We start from the raw sequence: 13,067 nt of genomic DNA, 5'->3' as shown, positions 1-13,067 counted from the left end.
TATTAAAAAAAAAAAAAAAAAAAAGCTTCCAAGCAGAATTTATGGAGTCTAGTTTAGTCTTTAAACAAAGCAACATTTTACATGATTTCTTCATAATTGATTTAAGAGGGATGATTCATTGCACTGCTGTAAAGCCACTCTGCTCTGTGTGCGTCTCACGCCCACTCCTGTATGTGATGCTCGCGGGTGACGTCAGAACAGCTGCAGGAGGCCACCGAGGAGTGACGTCAGCAACCCCGTCCCCAATTCCCAGATGACTATGCTATAGAAATCACATTATCTTTATTTGGAAGTAGCGGCAATAATACAAAACAGGAGGAGCAAACGGTGACACAATGACACTGGAGCGAGTCGGAAAGCTGATTAACAAGCCAATGCAAGGAAAACATGATACAAAATATTTGCTTTAATCTCGTTTCGAGAAGACTCTCACAGTAAATTACGGATGGTATAAAAAGAGAATCTGATGACTAGCAATTTAAGACTCTAAGCTTATCTTTATTTGGAAGTAGCGGCAATAATACAAAACAGGAGGAGCAAACGGTGACACAATGACACTGGAGCGAGTCGGAAAGCTGATTAACAAGCCAATGCAAGGAAAACATGATACAAAATATTTGCTTTAATCTCGTTTCGAGCAGACTCTCACAGTAAATTACGGATGGTATAAAAAGAGAATCTGATGACTAGCAATTTAAGACTCTAAGCAGCCACACTAGTCAACCGCTACACGATATTTGAACGGTATTTTCACTTCCTGTCCAACGAGCCGTGCCCATCCAAAAACAAAGGCTCCCCCACTGACTGCCCCTCTGCTTTGGCTCCCCAACGACCACGATGCATTATGAAGACGAAATGTTACTTACAGCAGCGGACCCACCGGCTGGTTGGACGGTCGGCTCACTGTGCCAAAGTGTGCGTTGAGTGGATGCGTGGCATTATATAAGGGTCAAATTAAATAAATAAGTGGGAAAACCCGATGTGACGGCGGGCGTGCGCAGCTGGCGGTGGTTTCCGATGGCGTGATGCGAGAGTGCGCATGCGCAATACGCTCCTCCACCCTGCGAGGGGACTTGATGCGTCGGAAAGTGCGCTCGCTGTGGCGGAAAACTCTGCTTTTGAACGTCTCTTCCGTGATGTAAGCGCACGGCGACGAGGCGTATTAGTTAAGAAAATTTGGTTATTAATCTGCATAATTAAGAGAGTTTAAATGGGATTATTAATTGCAGAAATTGACGGGCTGTGCGTTCGTCATCCTCTCCCTCGGTGGGGATTCATTGTTTGGAAGAGACAAGCAATACTTTCCAAAAAGACATTAAACATTACAGAAAAGCATGCTTGTGGGTTTAATTCATCACCTTTGAGTTTATCTTCTCGTCACTCACATATTGCCTAACTTCATCACGATTAAGTCCCAGTTAGGCACACCAAACACCGAGCGACACGGCATAAGCGGACCGCTACAACAGCAAAAAAAGCGTTTGAGATCTGAAGGGCCTGATGAATAATAAGTGGCGTCCCTTTCTTAATTCTGACAGTAAATCTCCACACAAAGTGAAACTTGCAGTTTTCTGCTCTCGCAAAGTCTCACAAAGTCATCTCAAATGCCACAATAGGCAGTAAATTGGACTGTTAAAAAAAAAAAAAAAAAAAAACGACCCTGTGTCAGCGATGGAAGCACCTTATTGTCTTTTGTTGGAATTCAACGTGAAAGAGGAAAAAAAGAAAATGATCCAATTTGTTTTTTTTCTTAATATCACACCCACTCTTATTAGTATACTTACTTGACTTAATGAATTAATTCGTTTTCATTGATTAGCGCTGACCAATGTGAAATATAATAACTAAAGGAGGATACTTATGGATCAATTCGCATGGAAGATACCACAAAGATGAATTCATAATAAACATGATGCTTGCATGTCTTTTAGGTGGATTTTGCCCAAGATTTTCCTCAGTGCGATCTGTCACTGTGTTCTGTCACCAATGTTCAGTTTTAGTCTGCTAAATTTGCTCGTTTTGATCCAACCACAAGTCTCCCAGACCGATGATGATGATGATCGTCCAAATGATCTCCTCTTCCTGCTAGTTGTTCCACCATGACAGCAGCCCCAGGCCTGGCTCACAAATGGTCCCCTAAGACAAGAAACAGTGTCTGGTACACTATTCTAAATATTTTAACATACACTCAGTAGCCACAACTTTAGGTACAAATGTTACGGGCACATTCGAATGATTTCCAATATAAGGCATCTATTAAAATGTTTGCCTTCATAAAGAATATAATGCTTACTTTTGACACTGGCAAAGAGGAATTAACTCAGCAAAGTGGAATGACTGTCAGTTTGTTGAATAGCAGATCTTACTATGAGAGTATATGGCGCATCTTTCTTCTCGCCGGTATCTTGTGCCGGAGGCGGAGCCGGCTGCTGGCCAGGTTCGGCTGCTGGCGTGTCAGTCGTCGGGCCCGTTGGTGACGTATCTACAAATATCTCATCCGCCACTCGAAAGCGGATCTCCTCTCCCTGGTCCATGTAGAGGTCATGTGCGCCTTCATCTGTCTCATATTCCCAAAGCCAAACTTGCTCGGCTTCATCACTTGAGTTGTAGCTAAGGAAGACTACAACTTACGCTATAAACCAATTGTTTGAAAATATCACACACCCAAAGAAACTTAATTGTATGTAACATTTGAAAGGATACAATTTAGTGGGTTGTTGAAGAGACTCTGGCGGGATGAGAATGTCATCAAAGAAGCCCATGGTCACTGCGGAATGGAAACAGTTTGAAATGTCAGAGTTCTCAACACATTTTTCAAATTACTTCAAATGGAGATGTTTATTTTAATAAGACAGAGGAAAAAAATTAGCAAAATAAATTCTAGCAAATTCATAAGTGGGATTACCATGAACGCCCTCCTGACTGCAATACTTGATCTTGCCGACCAGTATCTCGTCCAGAAACGGGTGGAAAACAACATACCTGAAATGAACTGACCAAAAAAGGGAAGAAAAGGTAAAATCATATAAAGGATGTTGTAACTTTTAAACAGACCATCTCATCTTATGTTCCAAGTCATAGAGGTTACATAAAACTGAATTCAAGATGTTTTTAAGATTACTTACTGCCTTAAAATTGAAAACGGGGGAGAAAAAAAAACAGGATGACACATGACTTTTGCAATAAGATCATGTTTTGGTTGTTCTTCAAGGAGTGATTGAATTTGTAAATAAATAAATGGCAACAGTTTGTTCATTTTAGGCTAAAAGTAGTGAACAAGGAGGTAGTGGACAACGAGAAGCAGCAATAACAGCTCATCATACCCTTAGTGTGCGAGGCACCATCCCCTGGGAAAATGTAGGAATCTTCCAGTTTTGTGATGTCATACAAGCAGATGCAGAGGCCGACATTGTAGACCACCTGAGGTACGAAGAGAGTGTTATCATTAAGTAGAAAAGGGATCACTTAGCATGATGCGGTACCTCAACCGAACCCGTCCTAACTTACCAAACAATTGAACAACAGTACATCGCGTGCGCACAACAAGCCAAGTTTTAAGCACGTAGCGACGTAGACTCACTTTGTTAGCCAGCTTTTTGTTCAGCTCTTCGGAAACAGCCTCGTTGAGCTGTCTGTGAAAGTTCCACGGAGGGATCCTGACTGTGTCCACCATCTCCACTAACACAAACATGGTGCAAACTCGGAACACACGCAAACCCAAACACAAGGACGAGTGTGTGAGCTACATGTGAGGGCTGAATAATATTTCGCTTTCTCACCTATCGAACACATCTAATGAAAGCATGCCAAAACAAACGCAAAGTTGTTGTTGATGGCGCAGGAAACATGGTGCCACCATGTGATTTATTTATAGTTAATTATTTTACGCCAGTTCTGGTAGGTTTACGACATAAAAACCTGACGTCACGAAATTTAAAGGTACAGTGGTGTTTTTCTTATGTCTGATGTCAAGCACTGATCATTGGCAATTATAGATTTATAATCTGTCCTTTTCAGATGTATTTTTTAAAAAAACTTTGTATACTTATTAATGGGCTCGTAAGTAGGCCAACTTTAGAAATGCTTGCATGCACAATCAGGTGAATTTAGATCGATTACGTTAAAAAAAGGTAAGATCTTGGTTCACTAACCTTTGCTATTTTTATTTTTAATTTTTTTTTTTTTACAAGACTCCAAAAGCCAAATGAACTTGATTATTTTAATACATCAATCATTAGCATTGTATGCATACAAAATGAAAATGGCTACAAAATCATACTCAATTATAAAATGGAGAGTTGTGGGAATAATCAAGTTCTCATACGATTCATTTTGTGAAAACAGACCATTGAAGTATAAAAATGGGCAATTTGACCGGTTGATAAGTGACAGATGAAATTTTATTTTTTTTTCAACTGAAAGATTGCAACCCATGAACAATATTGAATCAGCTTGCTTCACAATAGGAGAAATCGTTAATGATTCTCAAAAATTTTAACATATGCTTGTACGTTGTACGGACTGATAACACAAGTGGAATAATTCATATTGTCAAAGATGTAACAAGTAAATTTTTTTTTGTATTAACAACTTTTGTGTAACTATAGATATCCTAATTATGATTAGGGACCATAAATGGATACAGCTCTCATCGGGACTGGCAACCCACAGTATATTTCACTTGAATATATATTATTTTGTTTTTTATGTACACACGTCCACACATAGTGCAGCAATGTAGCAAATCATTTACAACAAACTGTGACCTTTAAGCACATTTATGGAGCGTTCATCACTATATTAAAAAAAAAAAGTATTTATTCTGTAGAGTAGAACAAGAAAACAAAAATAAAAACAACCTCATGATTTCGGCACTGCACATATGGGATACAGCGAACTGAGAACATTGTTGAAGAACTCATGTGTGAAGACTGAATTATCTCATGATCTATCAGGGCTAAAATAATCACACAAATCATAGATTTAGGATAAATAACTAATCTAAAAGTACCTAAGACACAAAGGGCCAGTGTAGAGGCTACTACATTGTGTGTTAGGTAGTATAACAAAGCTCTATATAGGACCAACCTCCCGTCCACCCCCCAAAAAATACACATTAATTCATTCATTCAGTCATTCATTCGATGCCAATATATCATGTTACAGGTAAGGAAGGTAAGAAAGCATTAATTAATCTCACCTCTTCAGTCACCCAAATTTTCCCCACTGCAGATTTCGCAAATGCACAAATACATAAAAAGGCAAGTTAATACTAAGAATAGTAGCAGCATGTAAATGGTTTGCAGTAAGAAAGACGGTCGAGAAACATACAGATATTCCTGCGCACATCAGAGTAAAAGGCCTTGTACCGTGATTATGGAGTGGGGGGGTATTTTGTTTGCAAAATTGAAATCAACTAAGGAAGACGTCCAAGTCAATAATTACACCAGAAAAGATCAACAAACACATTTTTTTGTTTTTTTACAGAGAGGAGTGTGGGCTGAACAACCTTCTGCTTTGAAATTCAGTTTGGACGGATAATACAGAGATGTTATTTAACATCTAACATACAGTAGTCTTCTCTCTCACTCATTTTCTCTCTCTCTCTATGATATATGCACGCGCTTAAATGCAGTGTGTGTGTGACTAAAATAAGGAGCACAACCACTTAGTGTGCTACAACCCTGAAATATAAGATTTGCTAAGCTTCTCACACTAAATTGGCTGGGCTTTTGCTGCGCTTGACTCTGCATTGTGCAATCCAATCTGTGGCTGTGTGCGCTTTTCATCTGTCCAGCGACCTTGTGTGTGCAAATGTGTCCTTTCCAAAAAGGATTACCGTACAAGTGTGGTTATCATAAACGGTCTCTTCCTCCTCTACGTTCACATTTTTCACCTTCATCATCCATGCTGAGGACCTTCGATGGCCACTATAAGCTTCACCTTCCTTCCCTCAACCAATTACTGGAGCTCCTTCATCCTGTTGAGGGCGGAGCCAGCTTTGAACCACTCAATCTGCGTCTCATTGAAAGTGTGGTTTAGGGAGATGGACTCTTGGCTGCCATCACGATGTTTGACGACCGCCATCAGTGGCTGGAGGAGGAAACAGATCATTTAATGACTCGTGGGTTAGTCTCACTCCAGTCAGGAATCACTCCAATGTGTTTATCTTTGTGGTTGTAATTTGCAGTGCTGTAAGACTGCACTGCAACGTAAACTACAACCACCAGGATGAACAATTGAGACCTCTCTGTTGTTGTCAGTGTATTTTTGGCAAGAATAACAGTCTTTATGACTGTTTAAGGGATGCAGGGCTTGGCTTACCTTGCCAGGGACAAAGGATTTCAGGCCGGTGATTGAAATGTGGTCGTCGGGGCGAATTTTGTCATAGTCACTTGCGTTAGCAAAAGTAAGTGGCAACAGACCCTGCTTCTTCAGATTAGTCTCTGTAAAATAAATACATTTTGATGATTAAAAAATATATATATAATAGACAACCATAACAATACAAAAAAAAAAAAAAAAAGACATTCCCTACTTCAATCTTAAAAAAAAAGAGAATGAGATAAAGATAAAGGACCTTAAAAAACAATATGTTGGGGTCTGTGGATGTTTTTAAAAGTTCCAAGGTGATCAGTACTGCATATACTCTCACTACAGGTAAGATGCGTGTTCCAGTTTTGAGATTAAGTGGAGTAGAAAATGCATGGATCGAGGTTGGGTCGAGTTTTTGCTATCAAGGTAGTCTTCAAATTTCTCTTAAAAACTTACCGTGGATTCGAGCAAAACTTTTGACAATGATCGCGCGTCCGCCCAGGTGTCGAGGCTCCAGGGCAGCGTGCTCTCTGCTGGATCCTTCACCGTAGTTCTCATCTCCAATCACCACCCAGTTGACTCCATTGGCCTTAGTGAGATAGATGGAAAGGCTGCTGTCAAGTGTGGTTCGGTGACGATAAACACCAAATCGCCACTCACCAAAATGATCAATCATCATTGATCTTTTTACCGCTCAGAGCACATTTTTTGGCATGTGAGGTTAAAACCTACCATAAGTAATGACTTGAACAATATATGATGCCCAGAAAATGTCAAATGTTAAGTATTGCATTAAGGGGGGGGGGGGTAACTACACAGGTTTAAAGAATATATTCTGAAGTGGCTGAAGTAAAACTATATGTAAAAAAAAAATAAAAAATTATATGGTCTTTCTCAATTGCAGATTTTCAGTTAGGAGGGTCCAGAACCTATACCCCGTGATAAAGAGCGTATTTCAATCCAAGCCATCAAATGCCAACACTTGGAGCTCACCTTATAGTGGCGAGCGACATCCGGCACTCCATCATACTCTCCAGTAAGATGATTCTTAACTTTGTTGACTGCATCATTCTCTGTGTTAACAGCACCGATCAGCATATTGTTAGAGATGTTGTCGAGGTGACCACGGAATTTCAGCCAGGGACCGGCGGCACTGATGTGATCCGTAGTGCACTTTCCCTTCACCTAAAAGATTAAAATGAGAAGAATATCAAGAAACTGGAATGTCAGTCGTGTCCTATATCGCGATTCATTGTGTCCCTGCGCCGTTGTAGATTTTTAAGTCACCTTTTTTTTTGGGGGGGGGGGGGTCATACAGTAAACAGAGAACTCTAAATTTAGAGTTATGTGCCTTTAGTGTAGTACCATGTTGTGCCATACTCATTTCTGTTAGCCTGTAACTAGCGAGAGTATGTCAAGAAAGCCATATTTTGTGTGTATACAAGGCAGCTCACGAATCGTAAATATTTTGAGAAAAGAGAGCCTTTCATTTCACCTTTATTAGGACCTTCATGTCTTCTAGGTCTCTTCCGTGCCACTTGTCAAAGGGCTCCAAGAGCTGCAGGCGGTTGCTGGAAGGGTTTACATCCACCTGGACACATCAAATATGAGACAGTGTTGTTTTCCATCTTTTCTTTAAAATACAGACGACAACTGATTGTATTTTAACAATACTTGACAGTGTGTAGCGTACTACTGTGCTAACTGGTTTTCATTCAGGTTTGTCCCACCATTGAAAGTGAATTGCGTGAGCTGACCTTAACCGAGCTGCCTTCAGCTGGAGGATGCTGGTAGGTATCTTGGCCAGGGTCAAAGTCTCGGGAGGGGAGCTCATCACCACTGGGGGGTTCCAATTTAAATTTCTCTCCGTTAGGAGCGGTCAAGTAGTCCGTCTCTGGGTTGAAGTTCAGAGTCCCAGCGAGAGCCAAAGCAGTGACAATCTACAAAGAATTACAGAAGAAGCACAGAAACAACAACAAGTCACAATGACCAAAACTGTGAGAGTTTATAATGCTTAATTTTGACACGCTCAAACATTGTCAATTAACAATGTGAACTATACGTGAGTGATGGTAGTTTTCAAATAGATTAGTTTATGATTGGACTGCTTTCTGCAAATATGAGGCCAGTGAACTATATGTCAACACATCGGTGACTCTGGGATTGCACCCGCAGCAATGCTTACTTCGGGGGAAGTGACAAAAGCATGTGTAGCTGGATTAGCATCGTTGCGAGCACTGAAATTCCTGTTGTAGGAAGTAACGATAGTGTTCTTCTCTCCTTTTTTGACATCCTTCCTGTTGACAGTGAATATGTAGGGCATGTTAAATTGACATGATGAACTCTGGTCATTGAACGAGACCGTGCAACTCGTACCTGTCCCATTGGCCAATGCAAGGTCCACATGCATTGGCCAGTACAATCCCACCAACATCGCTCAGGATCTTGGCCTAGATAAGACAACATTAATTGGCAAGAGGTCCTTTCCAATTTCTTCCATGCATACACACACACACACACACACAGCTTATATGTCAATAACTATGCCAATTGATAAATTAATCATAGTACGAGGTTCTGACTCACATATCCGTCCCTCTCAATGGTGGCACGGATCTGCTCTGAACCAGGGGTGACTGTGAACTGGGCCTTGCACTTCATGCCTTTATCCAAGGCCTGCTTGGCAAGGGAGGCGGCTCTGCCCATGTCCTCGTAGCTTGAGTTTGTGCAGCTGCCAATCAGACCTGCAAGGTTTCGTGTCACAGCCCACATTAGGGAAACATGCCCAATCTAACGAGATCCAATGTCAGAGGTATTCATTCAGAATAGGTTGATCATTAGAGTTGTTCTTTGCAGGGGCGCGGAACACAAATTACACGGATGGCTGTTTTTCATCTTTTGATACAACTATTTCTCAGAATTTATGCTGTATAAATTCATCGTCATTACAATACGAGTTAGCTTGGTGATCAATTATGTTGTGTATTGGGTGCATATTCCTCCAGCAGAGTTGAAAGAGAACTCTGAGCTTCCTGATTCAGCAGTAATGTGATCTCAGCAGGTCGATAACACAGCTGGTGGCAAAAAGGAAAGAAATATCCCATTTCACTCGACAAAGTATTCGACATTAAAATAATAAAGACTGACCGACTTTAACCTCGAGGGGCCAGCCGCTCTTCTGAGCAATGGCACCGATGTCAGACACTGGGTGGGCCAAGTCAGGGGTGAAAGGCCCATTGATGTGTGGCTTCAACTGTGACGAGAGTTAAACAATGAATAAAGACGAGACAAGACAATCGTTACGTGGGTATGTTTGCAACTACACAAAGGAGCAGAATTTGTGTCCAACAATACAGAATGGACAGCGAGGCGGAACATGTGACAGGAGGAAGGACACATCGACGTGGTCAGTATGCAGGCTAGTATTTCTCCAACAACTAGTTGTATTTTTTTTTTGGTTCAGGAATTAACACTGAATAACTCATTGAAATCATTAAATATTTAAAACACTTGAAAAATATAATGCACCTCACTCAGGTTAATCTCAATGTTGTGGTCATATTCACAACCATTATCAGGAACCAAGTCATCTTTGAACTTATCCGCGAGAGCGGCAATCTCTATGGAAGGAATAGAAAAGAATCGTGAATCACACTAATGCGGACGGATGATCGAATTCCGACTAAAGAGCACAAGACTGTCGAAATAACTGACCTCCCCGACCAGTTTTCTCGAGGTAAGTCTTCATGCGGTGGTTGAAGGGGAAAAGGGATGTGGTTGCGCCAATTTCAGCACCCATGTTGCAGATGGTGGCCATACCTGGTAAGAAAAAAGGATCACCTAAATCTTAGAGAAAAGCACTAAGCTGCAACAATATTGTAAAAAGGTGGACCTACCCCGGCTTTCAGTTGATCTGACACATCCTCCCTACCTGTACAAGAAATCGAGTCAACTCCAGGCCCATGATACTCGACAATGGCTCCTGTGCCACCCTTAACAGTCAGTATTCCGGCCACTTTTAAGATGACATCCTTTGGAGAAGTCCAGCCTGAGAGGGAGCCTGTTAGCTTCACTCCTATTACCTGAAGGCAAAACGCAACCGGGTCGAGAATACAAAAATGGAAACAAATACGCTCAAAACTCGTCGAGAAAATCCAAGTTGTGTCCAAAATGATGGAAAGAACTCACTTTGGGACACTTGAGCTCCCAGGGGATTCCGGCCATGACATCCACAGCATCAGCTCCACCAACGCCGATACAGACACAACCCAGACCGCCACCATTAGGAGTATGTGAGTCGGTACCAATCAGCATCACCCCAGGATACGCGTAGTTCTCCAAGATGATCTGCACAACGCAGGAGGCACATCCCATGCAAAAGCAAAAGTGGTCAACATGATGCCAACACTGCCTCAATTGGAGCCACGGAAACCTATGGCACTGTTAGATGAAAACGGCGACATTAATAGTACAATTTATCTTTTCTATCGCGTACCTGATGGATGATTCCTGAACCTGGCTTCCAGAAGCCTACTCCGTATTTGGCACCAGCGGTTGCCAGGAAATTATAAACTTCCTGGTTCATTTCCTGTGTCAGAAGTAAGTAGTGAAGTATTACCCGTGTAGCTTGAAACTTGTCCCGAGGGTCACCCAGGTAACATAAACAACTACTGCGCAATTGTGCACAACAGAGACAAACGTTTTGAGACCTGAGCATGACACTGACTGGATCTACTGGATTGGGGTTAGTGTTTGTGCTCACCTTAGCCCTCTGCAAGTCCTGAGCCCCTCCGATCTGCGCCTCAATCAGATGATCACAGTGGATGGTGGAGGGCACTGCCACTTTGGGTAGACCACTGCTGATGAACTGGAGCATTGCCATTTGAGCCGTAGCATCTTGCATCGCCACGCGGTCCGGACGCAAGCGCAGGTAAGTGCGACCGCGCTCAATTTCCTGCCCTGCCGGATCATCCAGATGACCGTACACAATCTTTTCAGACAGAGTGAGAGGTCTGTTGAGTCTGATGGAGGAGACGGAAATATTAGCAAGTTGCAGCAGTGAACCATATGAGCAGGAAGGGGCCACTGGGGAACTGACCTCTTTCGCACAATGTTGATGTTCTCATGCATCTGCTCATAGTTAATACTGGAACCAGGCTCAAAGCGGCTCATAGCCACTTTGGCCTTGGCACTGAGGGCAGCAGACATATGCAGCTGCCTTGCACCGGCTACAAGGGCCAGCTGCACCAGGAAAAGCAAAATCAGATTCCAGGAACTAACATGATTTTTATTGTACGGTTTAAGAATAGACTACAGGTTTGAAATTACACAGTAACTCAATAAGAAAAAGCAAGGCAATAAAATGATGATCGAGTGAGAGCACAGACTGAAATCAAGGCATGGGTGTGGCCTATAAACCAGGGTTAGAGTCCAACATTTTTGTCCCCAAAACTGATCACGCTGATGAAACTGACAAAATGACAGTTTACATTAAATGGCTTGATTACTGACGGGGGTTTTTTTATATCTAGTATAGCAAAAATAAATACTGTTAACTCTTCAAGAATTCTGTTTACTCTAAAGTGTATTTCTCTGAAAACTCAAGACTAATGTCACAATGGACACCAGTGAATATATGACCTACTGCAAACATTTAAGAAAAAAAAAATCTCTCACGTGACACCATGGCAACCCATATAACAGATGCAAGTAATGGCAGAAAAGAGTCGCAGCAGCAATCCCATCAATATTTGTTTAGATTGTTTAACCTTGCTATCACCTTGTAAAACTCAAATCGGATTACAGGTGAATGAAAAGTTGTTTTTATCTAATTTGACAACGTATAAGATATAACATGGTTTAATATTAGTTCAAGTCAAACCGGACACGGTGTATGCACGGTTACATGCGTCACACCTTCGAGTCATCCAGGGACACTGTGACCTGGCTAGCAACAACACAGTGCGCACGCCAATATGCATTTTATCCGCAATAAACAAATCGTAAACGGTCGTTAGTGGACACCACACAAGAAATGCACGTGTTCTCATATGTATTGTATTTAGAATGAGAGCTCACATCTGTGATAAGATAAAAATTAAAGTTTCCTACCCGCAACCGAGTGACGGTGAAACAGTAGGACGCCATTTTGTTTCGTAAGTAAGAGTGTCGCACTAATATGGCGTCATATATTCCAACCTGTTTATATCCGTTCACTATTACAATCAGATACCTGACGCCTAAAGTTTGCTATAGTTTTTTTATGTGATTTTTTTTTAGATCCATATCTAATCATCAACTACATCCTTGAATTAGTGCTCCCAATTTAATGTTTTCAATGTCTCTTACTTTTTATTTGACCCCTGGCATTTTTTATTTGTATCTATTTACTATTATTGTTAATTTTCAAACATTATTATTATTCTTATATATCTCCTGTGTGACAACTGACTGTTATAGAATTGTTAAAAAAGTACACAACACAGTGTACATATCTTGTATCATAGGTTCACGTGATCGCTTATATGCTTTGTGCGAAATGAATCATAAAAAGAAGCAATATCCTTTTCACACAATAGTATATTATTATTGTTTTACAAATTGTGCATTGTAGATTGCTGAAATTTGTTTAGATACATATGTAAAAATCCTCACTGTGTCATGATAATTCACGATCCTTCAGGATAGTGGTTTTTTTTTTGTTAATAACAGAAATAATCGAACATGTGCTGAAATAGTGTTACTATTATACA

General features: G+C 41.1%; 3 protein-coding genes across 4 annotated transcripts in view; all 3 read right to left on the bottom strand.

The window, feature by feature from the left end:
- The window catches only part of csdc2b (cold shock domain containing C2, RNA binding b), an 8,103-nt gene extending 6,625 nt beyond the window's left edge, over nucleotides 1–1,478 (bottom strand). Inside the window, exon 1 of the mRNA XM_019870937.1 lies at nucleotides 867–1,478. The gene's annotated coding sequence lies outside the window, so the exon portion shown is untranslated. The remainder of the gene's footprint in view (nucleotides 1–866) is intronic.
- Nucleotides 1,479–1,869: 391 nt separating this feature from the next.
- On the bottom strand, nucleotides 1,870–4,159 carry polr3h (polymerase (RNA) III (DNA directed) polypeptide H). Of its 2 annotated transcripts, none has more exons than XM_019870931.1 (7): nucleotides 3,780–4,159; nucleotides 3,581–3,678; nucleotides 3,324–3,420; nucleotides 2,906–2,992; nucleotides 2,704–2,767; nucleotides 2,367–2,598; nucleotides 1,870–2,136 (listed from the first exon to the last, which is right to left on the bottom strand). In XM_019870931.1, the coding sequence occupies exons 1-7, from the start codon at nucleotides 3,790–3,792 to the stop codon at nucleotides 2,086–2,088; spliced, it is 642 nt and encodes a 213-aa protein (XP_019726490.1). In that variant the 5' UTR covers nucleotides 3,793–4,159; the 3' UTR covers nucleotides 1,870–2,085. The 2 variants fall into 2 exon arrangements, with proteins under 2 accessions (XP_019726490.1, XP_019726489.1); XM_019870930.1 differs by having other exon boundaries at nucleotides 3,581–3,699; nucleotides 3,780–4,158.
- Nucleotides 4,160–4,377: 218 nt separating this feature from the next.
- LOC109516404 (aconitate hydratase, mitochondrial-like) lies at nucleotides 4,378–12,480 on the bottom strand. The gene is made up of 18 exons (XM_019870926.1): nucleotides 12,427–12,480; nucleotides 11,414–11,556; nucleotides 11,078–11,336; nucleotides 10,811–10,903; nucleotides 10,504–10,662; nucleotides 10,247–10,397; nucleotides 10,030–10,134; nucleotides 9,844–9,935; nucleotides 9,463–9,568; nucleotides 8,902–9,059; nucleotides 8,692–8,765; nucleotides 8,501–8,612; nucleotides 8,073–8,255; nucleotides 7,811–7,906; nucleotides 7,309–7,500; nucleotides 6,772–6,904; nucleotides 6,325–6,446; nucleotides 4,378–6,093 (listed from the first exon to the last, which is right to left on the bottom strand). The coding sequence occupies exons 1-18, from the start codon at nucleotides 12,460–12,462 to the stop codon at nucleotides 5,962–5,964; spliced, it is 2,346 nt and encodes a 781-aa protein (XP_019726485.1). The 5' UTR covers nucleotides 12,463–12,480; the 3' UTR covers nucleotides 4,378–5,961.
- Between the last annotated feature and the right edge of the window lie 587 nt (nucleotides 12,481–13,067).

The sequence above is a fragment of the Hippocampus comes genome, unplaced genomic scaffold (genome assembly GCF_001891065.2).
Source record: "Hippocampus comes isolate QL1 unplaced genomic scaffold, H_comes_QL1_v1.1 scaffold343, whole genome shotgun sequence".
Taxonomy (NCBI): domain Eukaryota; kingdom Metazoa; phylum Chordata; class Actinopteri; order Syngnathiformes; family Syngnathidae; genus Hippocampus; species Hippocampus comes.
The sequence above is the reverse complement of the archived record's forward strand: the minus strand, read 5'-3'. Positions and strand labels throughout refer to the sequence as shown.

What these genes read in the sequence shown, in the direction of transcription:
- LOC109516404 (XM_019870926.1), bottom strand. Translation starts at nt 12,462, where the DNA reads ATGGCGTCCTACTGTTTCACCGTCACTCGGTTGCGG. An exon ending in CCATTGAGAGGGACGGATAT is followed by an intron (nt 8,766 to 8,901) that starts GTGAGTCAGAAC and finishes TGTCTTATCTAG; the next exon opens with GCCAAGATCCTGAGCGATGT. An exon ending in TGCATTGGCCAATGGGACAG is followed by an intron (nt 8,613 to 8,691) that starts GTACGAGTTGCA and finishes CACTGTCAACAG; the next exon opens with GAAGGATGTCAAAAAAGGAG.
- polr3h (XM_019870930.1), bottom strand. An exon ending in ACAAAAAGCTGGCTAACAAA is followed by an intron (nt 3,421 to 3,580) that starts GTGAGTCTACGT and finishes TTCGTACCTCAG; the next exon opens with GTGGTCTACAATGTCGGCCT. An exon ending in ATGCGCCATATACTCTCATA is followed by an intron (nt 2,137 to 2,366) that starts GTAAGATCTGCT and finishes TTCTTGTCTTAG; the next exon opens with GGGACCATTTGTGAGCCAGG.